Source organism: Amphiura filiformis, chromosome 9 (assembly GCF_039555335.1).
Source record: "Amphiura filiformis chromosome 9, Afil_fr2py, whole genome shotgun sequence".
Classification (NCBI taxonomy): Eukaryota; Metazoa; Echinodermata; class Ophiuroidea; order Amphilepidida; family Amphiuridae; genus Amphiura; species Amphiura filiformis.
In genome coordinates this window covers 1746594-1771999 of record NC_092636.1, presented here as the reverse complement: position 1 = coordinate 1771999, position 25406 = coordinate 1746594, and the positions used below count along the sequence as shown (strand labels likewise).

Genomic DNA, 25406 nt, shown 5'->3' with positions numbered 1-25406 from the left:
ACCTGATAACAGTCAATTTTGTTAGCAAATACTAAATTCTGTGGCTCTGACAATTTTGCAATAACAAAGTTCCACTGTACAAGATAGCCAAAATGATGGGTATTGTTTAACACAACAATGCTATCCGACACAGATAAATTATGATTACATAATCGTAATTCCACCCGGTAGTTTTGACAAAATAGAGTCATGTCTTGGAAAAACTACCACACACTACATTGTATATGCAATGGAGAAAAAAAGGACTGGTGGTTCAACAATAAAACTGGCACTATACAATATAGGGCCCACTGTGTCAACCCACACTACAAATACATCTGCACAGTGCGTACTTGTGTGTGTGTGTGTGTGTATGTTACAAACAAATCAAAACTTAGATATACATGCTTGCCACTCATTTCCAAATGCCTCTAATTAAGAAACTTCATATTTAAGGCCTTGTTGATGGTCTTTCTAACTGTGTTTCTACTGGGGAAAGGTTTAGCGGGTGATGCCGTTTAGTTCAGAGTAATACCTGTTAATGTGTTCAGTAGAAACAGATTGGTTCAGAGTTATGCGGTGTGGCCACTCAGCAACTGTTGAACCACCTCATGAGATAGATCATGCAATGCGACACCGAGTATTTTCCACAGTAGAAACACAGCAGAGTAAAGGTTGGTTTGTGAACCGGAAGTTCACCAAACTGTTGTGGCACCTGACTGGTTCCAGAAGGTTTTTCAGTACTTTTGGTACACATACACAGTAATTTCATTACTCCCGGTAGACACCGCAACCATTATTTTTAGGCTCCAGTAGAAGCATGCTAGTTAATTGTTGGTGAATCGGATTGTTACTTGGCCAGTTATGCGTAACGATACAGAGTGCCAAGTATAAACATGCAGTTACACAAGTGATCAACATTAAAATCATGTCAAGAGCAGGGATGACAAGGCCTCAAGGACACACATAATCAAGACAATAGAAATTTTGATGATATCTTGGTTGTTGTTTTTTATACCTATTGTAAATCAAGTTAGAGCTAACTCCATGCCAAATGCCTTACATTTTTGATGTTGCTTTTTTTTACTAAATTCTACAGAACCTTGTTACAACTAACAACTGATTCCTAAAATTCAGAAATCTGCAATTGTATGAATCGTTTGTATCATGAATGCGAAAAAAAACCATACTTCCAAATTAAGTCCCTTACGTGGTCATTGTCATAACACATTTTTAACAATTCTTCTACACAAGATGAATTCAAACTTAAATAGAGCTTCACTCTTTGTAGCACAAAAAGACGCAAAAGTGACACACGCCCCTCCCCCACATAGTCTTGTGACCACTTTTTGTTTTCTTCAGATAATTACCGACAGCATAATGTCAACTTCAAGTTCTATCAATGAAATGCACACTTCAATAAGCACATGAGAATCACCCCAAATTCCTCTTTGAATTACAAATTCTTAATATTTCATTCCCACAAATCTAAGAGATACAATTTTGTAGCTTTAGAACCTTGGGCACTAACTATACCCTCTTCAATCATTCCACATTCTTCAGATTTGATAGTAGGAAGACTTTAGTGACAAAGACAAGGGGTCACAGGGTGGATGCAGTTGGGATTTGAACAGGATGGATATTGGATACATCCACATGGCCATTAAAAAAAAAAAGTTATGTTACAGATATACAGATTAATCTTAAGTTTTTGATGGGTCATCTACTGTTTATCCTTCGTGTAAAACTACATAGAATTAGCCTAGCACAGAAATCTTCTATTGAAGGATTATACATATCCCTGCGTAATTCTTCAATTGAGTCTTTACGCTAGTCTAACTCATGTATATCTTACACCGCATCTTGGACATATAGTGATAAAGCACAATTAAGTTACAAAGATACACTGATGAGGATATTCTTAATTAAGTGTGAAAAGCTTAAATATATTGCATCAGTTTGTTTCTTAACATTTACAGCATTAACTACAATTCTATTTGGATTTTTTTTTTATTTGTTTGCATCTTAACGTAATGGATATAGAGTACATATAGAAGATGACGTACGACTGTGCTTGTGCTGTATAACCCATCAACACAACCAGCGTGTTGGTGCAACTTTTTTCATAAACAAAAAATAAAATAATAAAACTTTAAAAGAAAATAACCAAGGGATCTAGGCTATTTATTTAATAAATTTATCTAAAACCCCACCACCAACAAACTAATGACTTCAAGCCGTAACTTCTAAATGCAAAAATTACAAAATAAATATTATTACTGAAGAAATAAAAACAGACACAATTAAAAAAATATCACTCATTTCTAAATTTGAAAACAACAGTAAGACTACGAGATGCAAAAACAAAACACCAATCCACACACACCCTATGGAAGACATGACCTTAATCTTTCCCATATTGAGTGCATGAGTGTAAATTTCAAATGGGGGTTACCTGAATGGGCAACTCCGTTTGAAATCTACACCATGCGTGGAGATTAAGGTCATGCCTTCCATTTGGGGTGTATGGAATTCAACTGGAATAGCCCAAAATTATGTACTTAGCTTGTTTTTAGGCAAAACAAGCTTGTGTCCTCTAGTGGCATAAAGACCAAAATGTGAACAAGTCAGGATTCATCCTAAAATACCCCTCAAATTGCATATATTGATGGGCGAGTCAATTATAAATTGGGTTTCTTTATACGAAAATTACAAGTGTGTGCAAAACTAAAGCTCGATTTTAATGATATATTACTAATGTTCAAATAAGAATACCAAATGCAGTATAATTGCTCCAAAAACCACAGCCTGCAGGAATCAAACTTGTTTCATTTTTAGCCATAGTCAAATATTTAAAGTGCTATTCTTGTGTTCAGACTCCCATGGCCATGGATGACGAAAAACAGCGACTGAATTACAGTAAACATCCATTTTTCATTGCCCACAAGCTGTGTTAATCAAACACACTGGTTGTGTAATGATTTCAATTAAAGATATTAGACCTAAAGAGAGCCCACTCTGCCACGTTTTTGTATGTCACTCATGGAGGGCAAAATAATGTACTTCGGATTATTTTTCCATGCCCAAAGTAAGCTTTGATTTGAAGTTTTGTGTTGTGCCGATAACATGTGCTAAGTGCTATGCACACAAACCTTTGCAATGCCACAGCTTGGACGCAAATTATCGTTCGAAACTAGACAATTTATTGATAAATACCGGAAGTACACTATTTTGTCTCCAGGTGTGACAAACCAATTTTGGGTCTAATTTTTTGGTTTCAATTCACACAAGACCAGGCAAATGCTTTGTTTTCAAAGAGAGTGGAGAGTGGTATTCAGCCATAATGGTTGACACAAAGAAATTAATATTACTGCACTCATGGGATTCTGAAGCGAATGGAGAGCATTGGGCAGAGACTTCTCGTTTATTTTCTCTTTTAATCCATGATGAGCACTTGAACATAGCAACAATGTATATACTTAATTCATTAGAGTACCATTCCCTGATGGGGAAATAGAGAACAAGAGTTTCCATACAATTCCCATACAACTGGTATTAGAACACACAACACTGGGGCAGGTCAAGCTCTTTAATAATCACACTGTGAAAACTAACGCTTAATTTCAATACATAGATGGTTAGTGCCGATGTGTTGTATCATTTTGACACCACTTAATTTCAATTTTCTATGAACCCTAAAATGTAAGAAGTGGCTGCTACATGTGTAAAACCCAAAACATGTGGATCATCCACAGAGATTAGAACCAAAGAGTGCCAACTCAAAATTGCTGTGTGTAACACTATGGTAAATCACCCATATTGGTTTGTCGCTCATTGAGGGCAAACAGTACCTCCTCATGCTTAATAGGCTAAAGACAGAAATAGAAGGATGATTGGCATCTTTAAGCTTTAGCGTTACAAATGTTTGCTTATGCAGCGCTTAGCGCCCTTTTTTTGCGAAATGCGTTACATGCAGAATAAAAGCAACCATGTACTTTGAATCAAAGTTTGCCAGGCGCATAGCGATATAATCCGGAGGTACACTATTTTGCCCTCTATAAACAACGCACAAACCAGTCTTTTCGGTTGTACCTCACTAGGCTCCTACTATCTCCAAAACTTGTCACAGCAGAAACTTGCTATCATTATGTTCTTATAACAAGCAATCAGTCTATTTGAAGTACTATGGTCACAACCATCAGGATTCTTTTAGTCATCTTTTAGTCATGACCGACTGCTCATTAATTTTTGGTATGCAATTGGTTAAGCACCTGCAAGAAACATCATAGAACACAGACTGACTGATGTGAAGGAAAATATTAATAATTTCAGATTTTTCTTATTGTTGAATTGCATTGTGCTTCTCACATTCTGGGTTTATCCTTTGTGTAAGACTGCATGGAATTAGCCTAGCACAAATCTTCTATTGAAGGATTATACAGCTTTATTCCGTAAGCTGCTTAATTTCACAATGGAGTCTTTACACTAGTTTAACTCATGAATATCTTACACCAAGCATACACCACATTCTAGCCTTTTATAGTGGCCAAACCACATGTTTGTTACCCATGACACTAGACACAGATACATTTAACCATCACCTAGGTTTTCAGTTGAATGACAAGTGATTCTAAAATAGTTTTAACTTAATCCAAAGTTGTAACACTTGACAAACCATCTGCATGTGATGTGGTTTCAATACCTACATTCAACCTTCTGCCATGACCAAAGAGATTTATACAAGGAGAGCTCAGACTCTCCATGTTTGCATGTCGCTCATGTAGAGGATACAAGCGTACCACTAGATTATATGCCACCACATATTCTGCAGCAGTTAAAATTTATGCATTCTGCAGCACAAAACACCAATAGTCCAATATACCGAAAAAGCTAACTACTTGAGCCGAGAATCAAGACCAAGAACCCAAGTCACTGCGGAAAACTGAAAATACAGAAAATTACCTGCAATGATGTAGGACTATAATAGCCTGGCTTTAAGAGATGCCTATTAGCCACAACTTATGCCTGTCTCAAGCTATTCAAAGTATACGCCTTATGACTTTGAGACAACATTTGTTGGTCAACCATATTCACGATAATGGCATATTCCAACTGTTGTTGTACAATTACGTAATAGTATTTATCTATGTACCCTGGAATACCCACTGTTTCTACATAGGTAAATATTAATGGGAAACAACACACATCCAATATTAATTCATTGATATAATATAGCAGAAGAATTTGCACCGAAAAAAATGGCCGTCACTCTCTCTCTCTCTCTTACATAAAAGAATCTAACTGCATGTTTCTTTAACCACGGAATGGATAATAGAGCTCCAATTGACAGATATTTTTTACTACCACTCTTATTTGGCATTCTCTTTCCACCACACAGTATTTTTGAAACCGAGAAATATACATTCCATCTCATGATTTACAAAAATAAAACATGGACGTGTAACATGTCATGGAGTGTGTATTCCTTTCATAATACGTTTGATACAAAGCATATTAGTGGACTATTCCATAATTATTGGCAAACCCCACCAAAGAAGACCTAATAATCCACATTTCAATGCGCCATTCCATCTGCTATTCAATCCCTGTTAATAGAGGCCGTCAGCCTTTCGCCATCTTGTGGGTACAAATGATCTGTGTGTTCATGCGTCGGACACTACGCGGAGGGCGCAGCTTGCCACGCAGCTGTTATCGCGCATCAATGAGGTGATTTTGCTGCTCACGCATGGAGATCGAACAACCGTCACAGCATGTACCCACAAGATGGCAGCATATGACGTCACGCTGAAGGCCTCTATTCCACCTATTTTTCAATTACTCTTTCCAATCTTTGTATTTTCCTTAAAAGTTAATTTCTTCTTTACGAGGGGGCGCCAATTAGTTTAGAATAGCCCAAATACAGGTGGTTAGAAAATGAGTCTGTAAGATTTGACACAAAGTCCAAAATCACCAAGTTATACTTTTTTCTTCTCTGTAAATCAGTGACAACACACTGATGCAGTTGTGTTGCATGCGTATCTATGTGGCACCTTTATATGCACGTATGTGTATACCAGCACTTTGAGCAAACACTCGCGATTTGAAGCTGTACCCAATGAAACAGGCAATGGCATTACTGACCTCACCACAGTGAAAAATAGTATAGCCTAAAGTTTGTTCGGTTTATATAAGGTGGAAATTATTCAGCTATTGTTACTGCGCACATCAATAAAGTCCCAACTCACGCTCGCATAAATTCACATAAGCATACGCCAGTCACGCATTACGCGACGCACAACTAGCATATAAGCATTGCGCCCAACTGCGTGCATGCCATTAATACACAGTGTTATGAGTTTTTGCGCCTTATATATGCCAAACAAACTTAAGTCATAATACTTATCACATGTGCTGTCTAACACTGCATTTGAATTGCAAATTTAAGCCAGTACAGTTTGTCCACTCTGAAGTACAAAGTGACAACGCCCGTATACAGCACGTTAACAGTGCGTAGTGCTGCGTCTCTACTGCAGGTATGCAGTACTGCAGGTGTGCACAATTTGTGCGTCCATGTCGGTACTTTATACTTCAGAGTAGACTGACTGTAGCTCACATGAAGGAATGACACCTTTGTAGCTGATAGTATAACTTCAGTTTAAGTCTCAAGACACTCTCATCATGGTGTTGTATACATCTTGAAACGTTAAAAAGACTCAATTCTGACTCAAAATGACTATTCAAGAACATGTCCCTAACTTCAAGCGCCCCACCAGTATTTATGGATGTGCTTTAAGTCATGACAAAGTCTCAAATACCATACACCACATTCATGTGCAAAATCAAACAGAATTTACCCTGGGCATAAGTGTTAACATTGATTTGATATTCGTATTTGATATATTTAAATTAAATCGGGAGTATTTGCAATACTTTCTACAAATGGGACTGTTTATTTTCCACGCTAGCTATTCGCCTATTGCACGGTTCCGCCATATGCGGGAAGAGCCTCGAACTGGCTATGTTATATGACTGGTTCAATTCCCATTCATGCATGCTGCCAGATCGAGGCTCTCCTCGCATATGGCTGAATCGTGCAATGGGTGAATAGGGCTATTCCAGTTGAAATCCATATACCTTCCATGGATAACATGACCTTAATCTGGCCTGAATGGGTGACAAATCTTTCCAATTCAATTGAAATTAATGATGACCCAAGTCACTGGAATTATAAGACTTTTTGATTATACAAAACAGAAATGGGAAAATGATTATAGTCCCCGGCAGATACAAACTTGGAATGTTGCTTCTGACCGGACGTCCGGACGACCAGATATGAGGTACTGCGCTGCACATGTCGACAACCAATCACGGGGCGCCATTGCCCTGACATCAGACGCAACATTGCAAGTTTAGCTCTGCTGGTGAATATTAGACCTAGGGAAATTGGATTAACCAGTGTAAATGCCATCTCGCCAGTTATCACATCCAGAAATATTTATAAATGAGTCATCCATCTAATCATGGACGTACTTGACCAAGAACGTCCCATCAACCTTTATACACATTATGCAATCATTGCTTGCTCATTAACACATTCCTTTTCTGGATTTGATACCTGGCAGCATACACTTACTCTCTATTAATTAACAAACTAAATGGACACACAACCACATCAAGCAGGAAGCGTGTGTCACGACCTTTTACGAACAAAAAAAATATATGGGACCTGTGATTGCATGTCCATTCTACTCTTGAATCAAACAATAGTTAATACCCTCAATACCATGCTTCCAATACCACCTGCATGCAGATGTAATGTTTCACACTTTAAATTTTCTCTTGACTCAACTGGGAATGCTTCGTATCCACCCACTCTTACCGCAGAAAAAAAAAAATTACTTCTATAATAATAGCACGATGTCATAAATAAAACCTGTTGATTTTGATTCTTTCAGGGGGTTGGTGTGGGTACATAAGAGGCACTGTGGGAATGAATGAGTTGATATAGATCTGCTGTTGACTACTAAAAAGAATTCTGCACCCTGCCAGGTTTTACAGCACGACGCAGCAATTGCTCTCTTCTGTCTTGCCTCGATTTCTTTGTCCTGCATAGAGAAAAATGGAAGAAATATAGAAAAAAAACACAATTAGTACTGAGATATAAACAATGGCTGTATGGCTTCACAGATTTATGTGTCTATTAAAACCCACACAGAAAATGGAAACAAACCAGGATATACTGTCCCAAATAAGGTTTTTCTAGACTGGCGACTGATGCCCGGAAGTCTGAACTTCTCAGCAAATTTTGTGTAAGAATCAACACCAGAATCTGGGGGGTTGATTCTGATTTGTGTCCAAGTTAAACTTTTGACCTGTGTTTGTTTTGACACATACGTTTTAGAACATTGTCACACGATCCTGGCACAAGAGAAGACACAGTAACATCCGGAAGTCACATTTTTGTTCCCAAAACAAATTTCAATTGAATATTTTCTTGAGCCTGTCACCTTTTGCACTAACCAGCATCACAAAATAAATATGTTGATGCCACTGACCGTTATCTTCCATGCGTGAATTTCAAAATGGGGTTACCAAAATGGGTGAAATCTACACCCCTTGTGCGGAAGAATAAGGCAATGTCTGTCACAGGAGGCGTATGGATTGAAACTGGAATAGCCCACTACATCCTCTGACAGTAAAAAATAATGTGTACATTTTTCAGTAAATTAAAAAAAAAAAAAGCAGAGATTTATAGTGCGCTACGCACAGGCGCTACGCACAGGCGCTACGCACAGGCGCTACGCACAGGCGCTACGCACAGGCACAACGTCTAGACGTGAATCCACAAGCCTCAGCACACTTTACAGGTTGTCGCTGACCACTATGGCCCAAATCATTCCATAAACCATTTAACAACAAATCAGGCACTTTTGCTGCTTCAAGAGCGCACACCCTAGACATTCCACAAATAACCATCGCATCCAGGATCAGCTCCCCGAGTTTCGTACGTGTTACAACGGGACAAATTAGCAGTGAGTTCCTTGTCCAGGGGAATTTCAAGCTAACTAAATACCGAGACCAGATATAGAATAAACAGAACCTTTGTCCGTGTACCATATTGACCTGATTATATAGCAATAAACCATGCAAATGAGGATTGCCATTTCAACTTGATCTCACCTTCATGTATACACCCACAAATTACATACACTATGGACCACAATAGCCTCCTCCCAATAGCATAGTTTAGTAACCTCAATTAAACAATCAGAGTGCAAAATTTGACCTCATGTTGCAGAGTATGAGTTTTTGAACCCAAATTTTCAAAGGTCATTCAATGAATGTGCAAATGTATTGGGGTTAAAGAACTGAGCCCTGATAGATGAGCATGTTGTGGATACTAGTGATATGAGCAAGAAAACAATAAAATCTTACTACATGTACTCATGAAAAATACAGCACTAATTTTTGCGGATTAAAAAATATCCTGTTTTGTCAAATGAAACACAGATAAATCCTCATCCTTTAGGGAATAAACCAAAAGATCGATGATATCCTATAAAATGTAACTAGTTTAGTTTAGTTTTTCAGCCAACTCCGTCCCTCCCTGTCAGAAACGTCTTCCTGAAATGTTGAAAACATTGAGTTGTATATTTAAAGGTAGGTTAAACGGGGTATATTAAACTGGACATATCATGGGATTACACCCTAGTATCTCTGTCGATGGGTAAATAAAGCCGGCATATCCACACACCTTGTAATAACTAAACAGAAACTGGCTGGTGCAGCATCTTTTAGGGGAAACATGCTAGTCATGCTTTTTGATTTTGAAACTTATTTCCGATGATGACTTATATAGTCAGTCGATTTAGTGAGGTGACCTTTCTTTACTTTACTTATCTCCACGACTCATCTGAAGCCCCCGGTTCGAACCCCAGATGTGCCAGCTATACATGTTGTAAGGCTTATGACTTTGATATGGTTCAAACCAGCAGGTACTCTTGATTCATTCTCTTTCCAAAACTGAGGAAAATGCTGGGCAAGCTGAAATCAATGTAGCATATAATTTTATGTGCCTTTTTAATGTTTGAATTACTGTAATTAACTAGTAATAAAAATCATGGAAAATGTTGATTATTGCAATATAGGCATTTATTAGAAGATCTTTTTTGAAAATGATTTTGCAATGTTTGTTGTTGATAAAAAAACAAAAAAACAAAACAAACAAAAACCACAATAATTCTTACAATTATAATATATTTTTCAGACCAATATTTTTTTTCCAAATGGAATCAAGTATTTTACCCTCCCAAAAAACAGAACTAGTTTCATTTGTAGGACGCCACAAACCTGTTGGTTCGTTCCTTATTTATAACTAACTGAAGTAAATAATTAGTATATGGCCAATTTTCGGAATTTCACTTGGCAAAACAAGATAATCGAAAAAAATGAATGTTGTATTGGTTGTACAAAATGTATTAGGCATTAATAGCCACGTGAAGAAATTAATGTTCATATCCTTGAATCTAAATATAGACAATTACACCAAATTGCTTCCTATGAACATTATTAATTTATTTCAGTAAGGAGGCAAACCTAACATTTTAATTAACTTAAGTACAGTAGAGTTGCCCACTTTGATGAAATCTCCTGTGAAATTTGAGTCGATCCTTCATGTAATTATTTCATGTAAGCTAATCCAAACCCTAACCCTAATCATAACCCTAATCATAATCATAACCTTAATGCTAACCCTAATCCTAACCCTAACCTAACCCTAATACTAACCTTAACCCTAAGCCTAATATCATGTAAAATTACATGGAGTAACCGAAATTTGGTGATATAGTATAATTTACCGCTTTCTTGTGAGCATTTTTGGTAATCTTTGCCGACCTGAGTGAACATTGAAGTTAAATTTGGTCAACTACTTCAGACCTCTTTGTTGGTCAAAACCAGGAAACTGACAATCGTTTGTTCAACATCTTTTAACACAATAAGCACTTACATTCTGAAAGATAGTATCACTCTTCAGTTAACAGGCTTGGGCGATATTTAGATTAATCGAAAATAATCGATTTTTATTTTAATCGGGTACTCAATTTTTTATAAACCCAATTATTGAAATATCGACATTTAGATTTTATCGAAAATAATCGACTGTTTTTCTAAGCAAATAGATTATTAAAGCAATTTTTCAACTGATAGGTGGTTTTTAAAATAGTTGCATCTTTATAAGTGATTATTAGCTGAAACTAAAACCAGAATAACAAGTGAAACAACTGTTAAACACATCTTTGTTTAATAGTGGGATTTTATGCAACAAATGATGCTCAACCTATTACAGTCACGCGATGTTCAATACATCGAAAATAATCGATTAAAAAAAAAAATTAATCGAAATCGATTGTTTTTAACAATCGCCTGAGCCTACTTCAGTATAGAAAGTATTTCAATAGTGCATTATATTTTATCCTTTTGTTGATAAGAATTCTGTAATCTCATTAGTCAAATACCATTTGGATAAAATTCTGTATTATTACCTGCATACTCTTCATTAATATAGGCAGGTAATATTTTCCGTATTATCTGCGTAGTCCTAATACGCGTGTATGCGTAACATAACTTGCGCGATATCATAAGACTCATGCGCATACTTCACGCGCAGCATAGATGCACTGTTTCCAAGCAAGGAAGAAACTGGCCTACATTTCAGCAAAGATTATCAAACTAAATTCTTTTATCAAAGTTTACAAACAAGTCGGAAGATAATAGTAATGTTCACTATAAAAAGATATTTTGTTCTCATGAAATACGAGAAAATATCTACAGTCTGGTGCCGTACCATAGATATTTTCCCGTATTTTGTGAACATAAAGGGAGTAACTAATATTATCCTTTAGTTGATAAGAATTCTGTAATCTCATTGGTCAAACACAACTTGGATAAAGGTCTGTATTATTACCTGTGTACTCTCATTAACATACAAGCAGGTAATATTTTCCGATTATCTCGTAGTCCTAACACATGAGTATGCATAACATAATTTGCGCGATATCATAAGACTCATGTGCATACTTCACACGCAGCATAATTGCACTGTTTAAAAGCAAGGAAGAAACTGGCCTACTTTCAATTAGAAAATTCCTTCAACAAAGTTTATGAACAAGTCGGAAGATAATAGAATTCATGTTCACTAAAAGGATAAATTTGTTACCCCTTGCTTTTTCTCACAATATACAGGAAAATATCATGTCTGGTGCAGTATTCCATTCAGCCTTCGCTTCATGGAATATTGCACCAGACTGTAGATATTTTCCTGTATTCATGAACAAAAAAGGTTAACTAATAGTATTCTGTTGATGTGATGAAAAAAACCAACTTGAACTTGAATAAAACATGTCAATCTTTACATGTATCTGAAAAATCCATTTTCAAACAAAAATGTTCACAGCACAAGAACATTGCAATATATGACAAGTTACGTAAAATGATCATGGGATTGTACAAAAATAAAACTGCATCATCACATGCTCGCGACGACCAATAATTGGTGTCTAGTCAACTACTATGAAAGTGGAAATTTTCACGCTACATTTATTTTCGTATTCCAACTGCTACCGTGAAAATAACAACATGCAAATATATTCCTTTTGTATATAGGTCGATGGAAAGAAATTAGAATCATGAAATTAAAAACAAGGGGAAAAGTTCAAACTTGGCACAGTACAAAAAATGAATCATGCGAAAATGTCCACTTTTACAGTATTTTAAAAAGCTGATATCATGCAATCCTGAAAAAAAAATTATACGAAGTGTACAAATATTGGCACAAACCTTGTGAATTGGGTTCCGGAAGGGTTTCCCTTGCCATTAAATGCATCACTGTTACCTTTCCTGTTGGTAATTGCAAGGCTGCAACAAAAACATACAAAATATATTGTCATTTCAAACAACCATTTTTTTAAAACGCAAATTGTCTGTTGACTAATGGCTCATATGACAGTGTTCAAGCTTTGACTTACATTTGGCGGACAAAAGTGTGAAAAAATTATTTAGGGGTGAAAACAATAAAAATTCTTGATTGTTTATATGTTTCCAAGGGTAAAATATCATGTAGTTTCAGATTTTGGCACTTAAAACTCCCTATCTTTTATAGATTTCAAGAAAAATTCAATTTTATGTCCGATTTTGACCGAAAATAGCCGCTTTTGGGGTGACAAAAAATTGACTTGCAGATTTCCTGTGAGTGTATGAACATGAACACTATTAAATAGAGCCTAATTTTCTATACTAATTGTGTAACAAGGGTACAATTGTGATATTAAAAGCATTGAATGGGATCAACATCTTTCTTTATTTCCGTAGCAGCAGTAGAAACTTGAGTGTTCGGGTGACAATTGATTTGGAAAAAGTACGATATTCGCCTCATTTTCTATTTGAAAAGGCCATATCTCATCATTCGTATGAGCTATAGGGATGCTTTAAGTGTCTTTTTGCTCAGTATTTCAATAGCTAAATGGTAATATAATAAATAAGTAAGCTTCATTTACAGAAAAGAAAATAACTTGCAATATGCTACCCCCACCCCTAAGAATTTTGAGGGCGTGAAAAAATTAATGGATTCTCTAAAAAAATAAGTCCTTCAAAACTGGGAGGTTTAAGGCTAAACAAACACAAACTTGCTCTTGCCAATACCTAACTCTAGAGCAAGTTTATGTTTATTTAGCCCTAAGTATCCCCATTTTGAAGGACTTATTTTTTTTAGAGCAAATTTTCATGATATTTGAGGATTTCGGGCAGAAATATGCCTGTACAGTGCTATGGGGAAAATTTTCAAGTTGATAATTATGCATTTTTTATGTCAGATTCAGTTTCTACACAAAATTTCACCCTAGAAAATGTTCCTTTAAGTAGGATATCTTTCACTTTATGTTTTCACCATTCTGTCCACAAAATGTAAGTCAAAGCTTGAATGCTGTCATATTGACAATTTCCCCTTTCTCAATGGCTCTGTAACTATGCTTGAGGAAATTTGGCGAGGCTGTCAAATTGAAATTTATTTTTGGTTTTGTCATCACCTGCCACAGTCAAATAATGTGTCTATTATTGCATTTCCAATAAATCAGTATCGTCAAGACAAGAGAAAAAGTTACTCAAAATATCAGACAATTGAATTTTTGCATATTAGGGATACACCATAGAAAAATAGTGGCATGGTCGACAGGAATTATATAAATAAACATTTTTTTTTTTTTCAGGTTCGCCGTCGCAAAAAATAAAGGAGACAGGTAGAAAAAGTGATCCCGCCTGGGAATCGAACCCAGGACCTCAGGTTTACGAGACCTGTGCCTTAACCACTCGGCCACAGGAGCTTCATGATTAGGCTGGTTGAAATTTGAACCCATAAGCGGTCACACCATTTGATTCTTGGGGGTGGCATTGGAGTTTGGGTCAGACAGAATTTTTTTTTAGCCGCCAAAGCAGTAATTTTTTAACCTTATACATAGACTTAGAGAGAAAACGCAATCTCGCTTTTCTCGCCGTGAATCTCGCTTTTTAGTGCTTTTCTCGCTTTTAAAAGATTCATTTCTACCACGAAAATCTATTTCTGTGGCGAAAGGTTGCAGAATTCGACAACCATTGCAACTAAAAAAGCTTAAGTTTGACCTGATTTTCCAGCCTGAATGTACAAAAACGGTCCATTTTCTGGCACATTCAAGCAACAACACAAGTAATATTCTTTATTTACTACTCAAACCTTGCAGTATATATTGACCTTTTAAGCTGATTTATGAGGACAAAATTGTGTATTTTTGATAGTCCAGTCGGCAATTTCCATGCTTTGTTTTGGTATCACTCAGGGGTATGGAGTCAATGAAATACTGCCCTCACTCAATTTTTTACCTTTTTCTGATTTTCGCCAATTTTTGGGCATAAATCTCGCTTTTTTCTCGCATTTTGAAGTTGCCATCTCGCATTTTGGGTCAAAAAATTGCGTTTTTTTCTCTAAGCCTACTTATACAGAATTGGGTGGGGAATTTACATTTTTTGACTCATCAGTGGGCAAAATTTTTTGAACTCCCATAGCTTTGAATGGAAATTAAATGGTGTGTCTCTTTGGCCTTAGTGTCTGACAATAAAGGAAAGATTTGATGACAGTTTAAAGGTGTATTACATGTACCCATGCAGATTATGTTATTTTTCTCATATCGCCACTGAAATATGTTAAAAAACAAGGTAGTAGTTTGGTGGTTATCTGTATCACACGTCTCCAGCAATCACAACATTATAAATGCCTTATATGTAAGAAAAATAATTATCAAGCACGAATCACATGGTTTTATTTAAAAGAAACTCATAGTGACCATAAAAACGAATAAAAACATCCGTCTCTCAACACGCGCCAAAATTGTCGAGTGTCGACTACTGGTTGTCGCTGACCACTACTGCCACATATCATCCATAAACCATTTAACAACAACTCAGGGACATTGCAGCTTCAAGAGCTTACACCCTAGACATTCCACAATTGACCATCACAACCAGGATTAGCTCCCCGAGTTTCGGTACTAGGGTTGCAATGAGACAATTAGCAGCAACTTCCTTGTCCAGGGGAATTTCAAGCTAACTCAATTTTTCCATGAGAGTGTATTAACCACTGCCAGGGTTCGAATCTGCAAACTCATGCACTATAGTTAAACGCCTTATCGATTGAGCTAACTTGATTGCTTTATCAAGCAATTTGATTTATTGATCAAGAACAACCCCTGAGATACTGTTAGTGAAATAACATGTGCAATTATGCAATTAGACTTCTTCAAACCCTTTTCAACCGATATAATATAAAAATTGAGAAACGCTTTAATAATATTAGAATTTTACATGTTAAAATTTAATAACATACACTGACCTTGTCCCCTCCCACCCATACCCACAAATACACATTCAATTCACCTCCCACACAGCCAGCCCCAAGCATCGGGAAGAGAATGTGTCATTCATAGCTCCTATGTATCATATTCTCAGGGGTTGTTCTTGATCAATAAATCAAATTCAGTTATATTAAGTCAACGGTATTGCAATATGCTTTGCCAGGAAGTTTGAGGAAAGTCTTCTTCACATATCTATGTAAAATACTATATTCACCTAGTGTGCAATCTGCAGTGCAATATGCTTTGCCAGGAAGTTTGATGAAAAAGTGTTCTTATGTAAAATACTATATTCACCTCGTGTGCAACTATATCTACAAAACAACTTTTTTTAGCTTGGCAGACCCTTGCTACTGGGTGCTACTGGATTGGAAGAAAATTCTCAGTAGCAAAATATTTCAACACATTCCACACTTGAAATGTTACAAATTTACAAAAATCCACCAAAATATGTAGCAACATTCATTGAAAATGGACTTATTATTTTTAGCTCAAGCTCAAAAGTAGCCTTTCATGTAGCTCAAAAAGTCATGAAACAAAGTTTGAAATCACCAAATTGGGCTACAAAGTCATGGGTTTGATAACACTACCTCCATTAGAGAAATGAGAGCTTCTCACAGGAAAGCTTATTTTCTAGCATTTACTAGCAAATACTTCTTCTGATGAACATACATGTACATAGTTCTTCCCAGAAGTTTGATGCATTTTGCTTTAAAGTAAAATTGAAGGATTTGGGATCCCATCAGACTGAAGAAATGTTTTGTCACCTTTCCTTGTGAACTTCAGACAGTAACATGATCTACATGTGTAGGCCAAAAGGATATGTTGATATTTTTGTTATCAAGTTGGGACTCATCTTCCCATTGCGACAACACATTTAAGAACTCTCTCGTTTTCCAACCAAATGTCCTCCTTGACATAAAAATCGTTTTAAATCAAGATTTGATAAAATAATGTAATATTAATAGTAAAGACTACAATGGCCTGCTGATTACGAATGATAATGATGAATTATAGCTTAATAAAAGAATATCACTTGTTCGGAGTGAAATTGTACAAAATTATGCATGCGTTCTGAGATGTCGATACGTTTAATGCACGAGCCCTGCAGAGGTAGTGCATTACACGCATCATTACACGCATCAACATCTCATTAGAAGTGCATTACTTTGTACAATTTCTCAAGCAACAAATGATATGCATTATTTCATACACGGGGAAAAAATTCCAGGACTTTTGTTATTACCAAATTGTCACTAAAAATGTTGGAAAATACAAGCAAATATAAATGCATCAAGCCGCAAGAAAAATGAACACGTGTGAAAGCATTGCGCGTAGTAGTACGCAGAGTGCCGCATATGCATTATTCACAATTAGTACATGGTTCACATTTTCTATCATTTGCTCCGATTGGTTCTCGCTATCGAAGAGTGTATGAAGTCATGGTAATTCGCCAAGGGTGCGCACATGCGACAGACTTTTGAGTCACGAACATTTCAATTATAGTTCACGAATGTTAGTGATTATTGGATTACACAAGCACTTTGCTGGTGTATTTAATGATGGTGACATGAAAATTCAATTATTATTAGCACTAATAAGAACATTGAAACCAACTAGGCTAGGGTTAAGTAAGCAGGCTCTACGCTCTATTTGCCCACTAGTTACCATGAAGTAACTTCCGCTTAGCCTCTTTTATAGAATGATCACGAGATAGAGCTCTTCTTTTTACTCTGAACCTGTCTCCTGGCAAAATGTCTCAATATCTCACTTACATGCCAGTAGTTCACACAAAATCAACCTCAACTGCCCAGCAAACACAAAACGTTTTGGACATCATTTGCAAAAGGTTAGAAAAGTTTGCTAGAAAACGTTTAAATGTTGGGTTAAAATTTATAAAGGTCATAGAGGGTATGTTTTCATACCTACTGCAATAATTATAACATAATGTTAAAGTGTTGACAAAATATTGCTGTAGTGTTAATTCATAAAATGTTTTAAAACGTTTTCTTCAGCCCTCGAATTATGGATCTGAAGGGGCACGGCAACTTTTTAAGGGCAAGTTGATAATTGCCTTGGATTTTCACTGAAAAGGCAAGGCAGCACGGCAATTTGTAATATTTCAAAAGGGCATCATGGCAACTGTTGAAAATTTGAGAAGGGCACCAAGGCAATTTTTCAAAAGCGAATCGATGCATTGCTGTCAGCTGAATTCGACACCAAAGTAAAATTCGACTAAAATTACACTAAAACTAACCTGATTGCTCAAAAAACCTACTTAAATAATACAAAGCAATCAAAAATCAACAGTTTAATTTATTTAAATTTTGCAATCCCTAGTTAGCTGCAAAACTGACTCGAAACAGCGATGAAACAGCTGTAACTGGTAATAATATTGATCAAATTCGCCGGGATAAAAACTATTTCGTTCAAAACATATCTAGAGATGGGCTCACATGTACAAGATAAGGCGATACCGGTATCGCCATCGGTTTGCAATGGGAAGTCAATAATTGCTAATCGAGAGATCAATTGATTTGCCTTGCGTTCGGATTTTGTTCACGACACGAGGAAGCTTAGTTACTAACAGCGTTTCTGATTGGTCGATAGTACGCTGAAGGTATTTCTCTGACCAATCGGAAAAATTAAGTCAGATTTCTAGCAACCAGATAATGTATAAAAGCGGATGTGATTGGCTGAATAGGTAAGCTTACGTAGGGGTAATGAATATTAATTCACAACAAACTATTGTGTATATACTGTGATTGATAGCTGGGTTACGATGCTCAAAATAGCGATCGTGTTCAAGATTTTCGATTTAATTTTCCACAATTTTTCGGGGTTTTAACCAAAACTCAAAATATAATCTATTTAAAATGTGTGAAAATCATTTTTGTGTTTGCTGGGTGTGTTTTTTTCACAAAAGTAGATCCTGGTTCAAACCGTGGTATTTTCTCCCTTGCAAACATATTCATGTATGAAATAAAAAAATATGTCTCTCAAAATAATCATTAAGTACATTGACAGATCAGGATATGACCAAGCAATAATTCTGACTATATTGCTGTGTGGATCCACAAAACTATAAACAAACCAGCCCCTAAAACCAATAAGGAAATAAGCAATTTAAATCAACTCACCTGCAAGCGTCACATTTCCATGGATAAATCTGCCTTGGTAAATCAAACGCAATATTGTTGGTGAATTCACTCTGTCAGCATCCCACTCTGAAAAAGACAAGGAGAAAAACAAATCAATTGAGGAGACAATTTATTCATATCAAAGAGCCCAGCTCTATTTGAGGACTATGCACAAGGGTCTAACAGTGTAAAGAATTTGATAGAGTCCTGCATTATGGTTCTAGGAAATTAGCAAGTGCTACACAAATAGGTCTACTTGAAACTGTCGGAGTGCTAACAATTGTGCAAATATCACAACTGACCAAGGATTGATAAACTGAGAAGCAGAGAGTCCCAAAACTTGCCGTAGATAATATGCTTCAGATAACATTTTACTTCTATAGGGAATCAAAAAATTGTAAATGAATTTTTGATCATTTCTAGCGACAAAAAATAAAAGGGGCTTCTTTCTCTTTCTTAATCATAAAATATTGCATGTTACTGTGCTTCTGAAGTACACAGTACACATTGTGCAAAGAGGTGTGTCCGTGCACAAAATCCACTCAGCAGCTTAGGTGGTTATGAGCATGAGGGTAAGCTTTACATGGGAATGCTCGGAATATACAACATAGGTTTATCATGTGCATACAAGAAACCGTACACTGATCAATAAGCTCTTTGAGTACCATTTCATTCAATATGTTTATACTGAACACCTTGCATCACTGAGCTGAGTCACCATCAATTATGTACTGCTCTGCAATGTCAAAAGGTGGGTAACCACTCACTCTTTGTGGATTCAGTGGGGAGACTGGAAGTAAGGAAAAACTTTTTTGTGACCTTCACCTGCATATTATAAGGTCAGGTTCAGCTGCATAAGGTCCGGTTTTGATTACTGACACTGTATTGTAGCCAAGAGCGGGGGCAAGCAATTTTTGGAGGGCGGCCGAGAGATGGTCCAAGCGATTTTTGGCAGGCTGTTTGGAAATTTTACCCCCCAGGGGCTCATAATTATTACACACCTCTACAAATTTTCCCTTGTAAATGAATTCAAATTTTAAAAGCAAAAGTTTCAACAACTACTGTTGAAACATTAAGTTATTATTTATGAACTAACGTTTTCTAAATTAGGCCCATCTTGTATAAATACATTCCTTGCGTATTTATTTATTTATTTATTTATTTATTTATTTATTTATTTATTTATTTATTTATTTATTAAATTTTATTTATTTATTTATTTATTTATTTATTTATTTATTTATTTATTTATTTATTTATTTATTTATTTATTTATTTATTTATTTATTTATTTATTTATTTATTTATTTATTTGGACATTTGGAAACAAAAGAACTTTTGTACAAGAAAATATTATTTAAAACAATCAGGTTACAGAAAACAATTCTTGTAAATGTCAAGCGAATGCTGATATTTTTGGGAAGGAATGATGGTATTAAATAAAACTCAATTTACATTGTAAACCAGTTGAAATAAGAACGAAATCCATAATTTTAATGTCATTGTTTAGGAAAAAAATAATGCTCAGAATAATGTTATGCATAAAACTTAATCGCGCCATATTATTTCGTGTAACAAAAACCGGTGGACCATCATCACCTATAAAACCTATCCAATAACCGGAACGGTATAACAATTGAAATGGCAGGACAGATTGGTGGATAGATTATTGTTTTGCTAAATTGGATAGGGTCTATGCCCTAAGTTGAGAATGGACTGTCCCACTCGATTTGTAAAAAGGTCGCGAACCTTTTTGGTGGACCCAAGTAACTGCCTAAAATGAGGCAAAATTTAAAAGAAATGGGGTTTTAAATTGAACTTTGGAATTTGAAAAGTATAAATCACGTTAGGTCTAAGGCTGTGCTAACACTTTTCTTTGATGACTTTGGCCATAATTTTTTATTTTTTCAAATATCTTGAAAATTCAAGAATCTAAGCTAATTGAACAGACAGTAGGACACATTTCATACATAGCAACTTCTGCAACATTAGTCCCAAACAAAAATGTTTGGTAGACTCATAACCGGTGCGATCTTACCTTTCCGATGTTGATTAAGATACTTCTTGCATCGATCCCGAGATGCGGAAAAACCAATAGTCATTTTGTCCCACATAAATGAATAAATAACAAAACCCCGATCCCCGGTGGACTCACCCAAAAGGTGACGCCACACCATATGATCGCCCCTTATCCGACTTGGGATCCCCTACTCGGACCAAACTTGTAGGGGTGGCGGGTCGGGATAATCAATATCGGAAAGGTAAGATCGCACCGGTTATGAGTCTACCAAACATTTTTGTTTGGGACTAGACTCAGTACACCGGTCGATCTTACCGCTTCCGATGTTGATTAAGATACTTCTTGCATCAACATCTGAAAGATCGATCTAGCAAGTAACCGACGGAAGGAGGTAGAAGATTGGTCAGCATCTGATCAGGGATCGGGAGCGGTAACGATGGTTTTCGCGAGGTCAGAAAATATTTTCCCCAACGGTCGGGAAACAAAAAGACCACGCGATCACAGACATAAACCTCCTTACTTAATAAGTTTGGTGGTTAAGAATAGCGACACTGGTTCTTACCATGCTGAGTATTCTGTATAGTCTGAAAACCTGGTACCCGTACACCACCGTATTATGATCGCCAGAACAATGTCCCGGTAAACCTCCCGCCCCGTCTCTGATTACTAACGTAAACGGAAGTATCGTAGAGAAGGGCGAAGGTGGCTTCCGGGACACCGCCTGCTAGATCTCCTCAAGGGACAACCGAACGGTATACCCAAGATGATGAGATAGCTCGTGTCGAGTGGGTCGTGGGACGCGAAACCTTCGCGAGCCCCCGGACCCCACCAACACCTGGACCAGCCATTGCGACAGCGGCTGGACCGAAAGGCTCTGTAAGGGTGATGAATGCGGTCGTGAGTCCCTCGCAAGGCTTGTGTTCGAAGAAATAGTGCTGCAGCGCCTTATCGGACACCCCAGCCTATCTTTGGCTTCAGCCGACCCTTGCCCAACCCTGGGGATTGGAGAGGGACGAATGTCGGTATGCACCGCGCCCGTTCGTAGTCACGAGAACAGAGCGCCGAAACAGTGTCGCTCCAGTGTTTGTGAACACGGAAGCTAACCTCGAGACCGTGTGCAACTCAGCACCGCCGTCCCGAAGCCAACGCCAAACCGGAAAGCCATCTTGAGAGTTACGTGATTTAGCGGCTTTTGACGGAAGGTCAAAAGGGTGACCCTTAAAGTAATCTAAGACTGTGTTGGGATCCCTAGGAGGATCACTTTCCGCTTTTGGTAGACACTCGCTGAACATACCGTCGGCGTAGACTAATAAGGTAACCATCGGCTATGATAGTCGACCGCTCAAACCTCGGTGAATGGAGAGGACAGCTGACTTATAGCTGGCCCCAGTGGCCCGCTGAAGTCTTGCTTGGAACTTTTCTGTCAGAAACTCCGGAACTAGCAGCACAGAGGCTCTAGCGGAGAGCTATTTGTCTCATTGCACCAAGCGTAGTATGGAGCCAGACTCTGGCTATACGTACGGAGGGTAGACTTCCGTCTAGCCCCGGCGATGAGAAAAACAGCTTCTGATGAAAAGTATCCCTCCGCTGCGTGTTCCCTGGTAAGGGCCATACAGCTAACTGCAGGTGCTCTAGTGATAGAATGGGTACCTCCGCTCCGGGCATCCGGAGTAGATCTGGTACTGGGAGTGCCAGCGCCTTGCCGCTAGCAGAATGACAATGCAGTCTTCCCACCCGATCTTGGCCACCACCCTCATGAGTAGTGAGATCGGAGGGACTGCATAAGCTGTCATCCTCCCCAGTCTATGGACAGAGCGTCCCACGGTGAATGCTTGGGGTCCGCGACCCTTGAGCAGTACACCGGCAGTGGATGATTGCGATGAGATGCGAACAGATCTTTCGAGGGTGGTACATCCCTTGAAGATCGCCTGAGCGACCTGCGGAGCAAGGGACCATTCTGCTGGTCCCGACACCCTTCCTCGTGACAGATTGTGCGCGAGGATGCTGGTGACGCCCGCGATGTGTATCGCTCTCATCGTAATCTGCCTGAACTTGCACCACCCTATCAGGTGTCGTGCATGCAGGCTCAATCGTGGTGGCCCGGAGTCCCCTTGTCTGTTGGGGTAGGCTACCACGGTTGTGTTATCCGTCAGGACAACGGTATGTGATTCCACGATCACCTCCTCGTAAGCGAGGGAGGTTGATGTGAAACTCTGTCTCTATGGCCCCATAGGCCCGAGACGGAGTCTCCGTGGATGTGGACCCCCAGCCCCGCTTTTGACGCTATGGTCGCCACTACGTGACATACCGGGGTGCAGGAACCTGACACCCTGGGTCAAATTGGGCTGATGGGTCCACCACCAGAGTTCCTCTCGCGCGATCTCCGACAACGGAACCGCGAGGGATATTGGTGACGACTGGGCCTGCAAGCAGGCTAGAAGGTGTAGTTGGGTAAGCCTAACGTAGAAACGGCAGTACAGTACGAGGTCTACCATACTGGCCATTAGGCCTACCACCTTCATCCATGCCACAGCGGGTTTTGCCCGAGACTCGCCAAGAGTCAGGCACACCGCACCATGTTCGTCACCCGCCGGGTGAGAGCACCGCGAACCCCTCCGTGAGGGTGATCTGGGCCCCTACAAATAGTGGTGTCTGCGTCGGGACCACGCTGGACTTTTTGAGCTGATCAAAAATCCAGGGTCCCGCACCCTACGGACTATCAACCCCATGAGACCCGTAGTCTTCAGTGGAGTGCGTCCGTGATATGAGCCAAACGTCCAGGTAGCAACTGATGTTGACACCCCTGTGCTTCAGGTACGCTGCCACCGCTCTGACCAAGAGTGTTAAACACCCTGGGAGAGATGGACAGGCGGATGGCCGGTATCAAAACTGGTAATTTTGATCCTGTACCTAGAAGCGCAGATGCCTCCGATCTTGAGAGGCGATTGGCATATGCAGATAGGCGTCCGAGAGATCTAGCGATGCTGTTCCCATGCCCCTGATGGGGCAGGCTAGCACCGAGGCGAGAGTCCCCATTCTGAACCTCTTGGGCCTGAAGAACGTGTTCAACGGCCTGCGGTTCCGGATGGGGCTCCTGTCGCCGGTCTTCCTTGGAGCCAATGGCTCCAAGATCACCCGTAGAACGGGGGTAGACCGGGACAATCGCCCGCTTCGTGAGAAGCTGTGTGATCCCTGTCAGTAGTGCCCGACGCTGGGGGCCGTCTGACGGCACTACTGTGGACCTCTGAAATGTGCAGACGAATGTGGGGAGACTGGGTTGCCAGTCTGTAACCCCCACTCACCACTGACCATACCCAGGCGCTCAAAGAGATGGTTTCCCACCTCTGGGTGAAAGCCATAAGCGGTCGCCCACTGGGAGATCCCCTGTGGAAAAACCGCTGAGCCCCCAGGAATGCTCTGCCTAGCTTCCCTTGGAAGAGCGCTTGCTCTTCTTCGGGCTTGCCAGCTGTTCCTGTGCTACCCTTGCGCCTCCCAGAAATGGGTGCTGCAGAGGTAGTGGGCTCGGGTACTGTTGGTGGTGCACGGCCTGCTGAAGTCGGAGCTCCTACCCATGGTAAGGGCAGTTTCCGACCTCTTCAGAGTGCTCCCGTTGGTAGCTTCTTTGCACGGTCCTCCACCGTAGCGCAGAAGCATCCAAAGAGAAAAGGACCCTGCCTTTCCATCGCGTTGAGCGATTGGAGTGGCAGGCCCTCCCCGGCGCTGAGTGGACACCCTATGGGCTAGGCCCATGGAGCTCTCGTTGAGGCTAGCTGTTAGCACCGCTAATAGGCTCACCTCTCGGAAGAGCTCAGATGTTGTCTGAGCGTGATACGCTTGACGACATCTGGGTCCCTCTCGGATCCCCTCAGGTAGGTCTCGTGGTCCTCCCGCTTACACGCAGAGGAAGCGTGCAAGCACGCGGCGCCATAGCTCTACTGAGCTCGACAGCCCTACGATATCTACCCGTGAGGTTTGCCGGAATGAGAGTGCAGGCGCCCCTGTGAGGAAGCAGCAGCTGAGCATCCTACTGAAAGGATCCCTGGTCCTCCTCCATGGACTCCCCTTAGGGGGTGTCCGGAGGAAGATCAGTGCTGTTGCTCCCTCGCGGGGCAGCGGGGAAGGAGACTGTAGTGATGTCACTACCGGACTCAGCTTCCGACTCCTTTCCTCGCCCACAGTATCCGTATCATGCTCTGATGATGACGGTAACTGAGGACGGCATCTGAAAGCGGGTAAGAAGGCATAACCACTGTGTGGCTCGCCGACTACCTGCCAGCAGAAGAGGGAGTACTCCGCAAGACCCTGAGGTATCCGCCATGGCACCACTGGGTCCGC

The 25406-nt window shown here is 39.3% G+C and overlaps 1 protein-coding gene and 1 non-coding gene across 2 annotated transcripts in view; both read right to left on the bottom strand.

The window, feature by feature from the left end:
• Window positions 1–975: 975 nt before the first annotated feature.
• Window positions 976–25406, bottom strand: part of LOC140160504 (ubiquitin-like protein 3) — a 39147-nt gene continuing 14716 nt past the window's right edge. The window contains exons 3-5 of the mRNA XM_072183737.1: window positions 19052–19138; window positions 12817–12894; window positions 976–8084 (exon numbers count right to left, since the gene is read on the bottom strand). Of these exons, the coding sequence (XP_072039838.1) occupies window positions 8032–8084; window positions 12817–12894; window positions 19052–19138 (218 nt within the window). The 3' untranslated portion in view covers window positions 976–8031. The remainder of the gene's footprint in view (window positions 8085–12816; window positions 12895–19051; window positions 19139–25406) is intronic.
• Trnat-cgu (transfer RNA threonine (anticodon CGU)) lies at window positions 14281–14354 on the bottom strand. The gene has a single exon. It is a non-coding gene; the product is annotated as a tRNA-Thr (tRNA).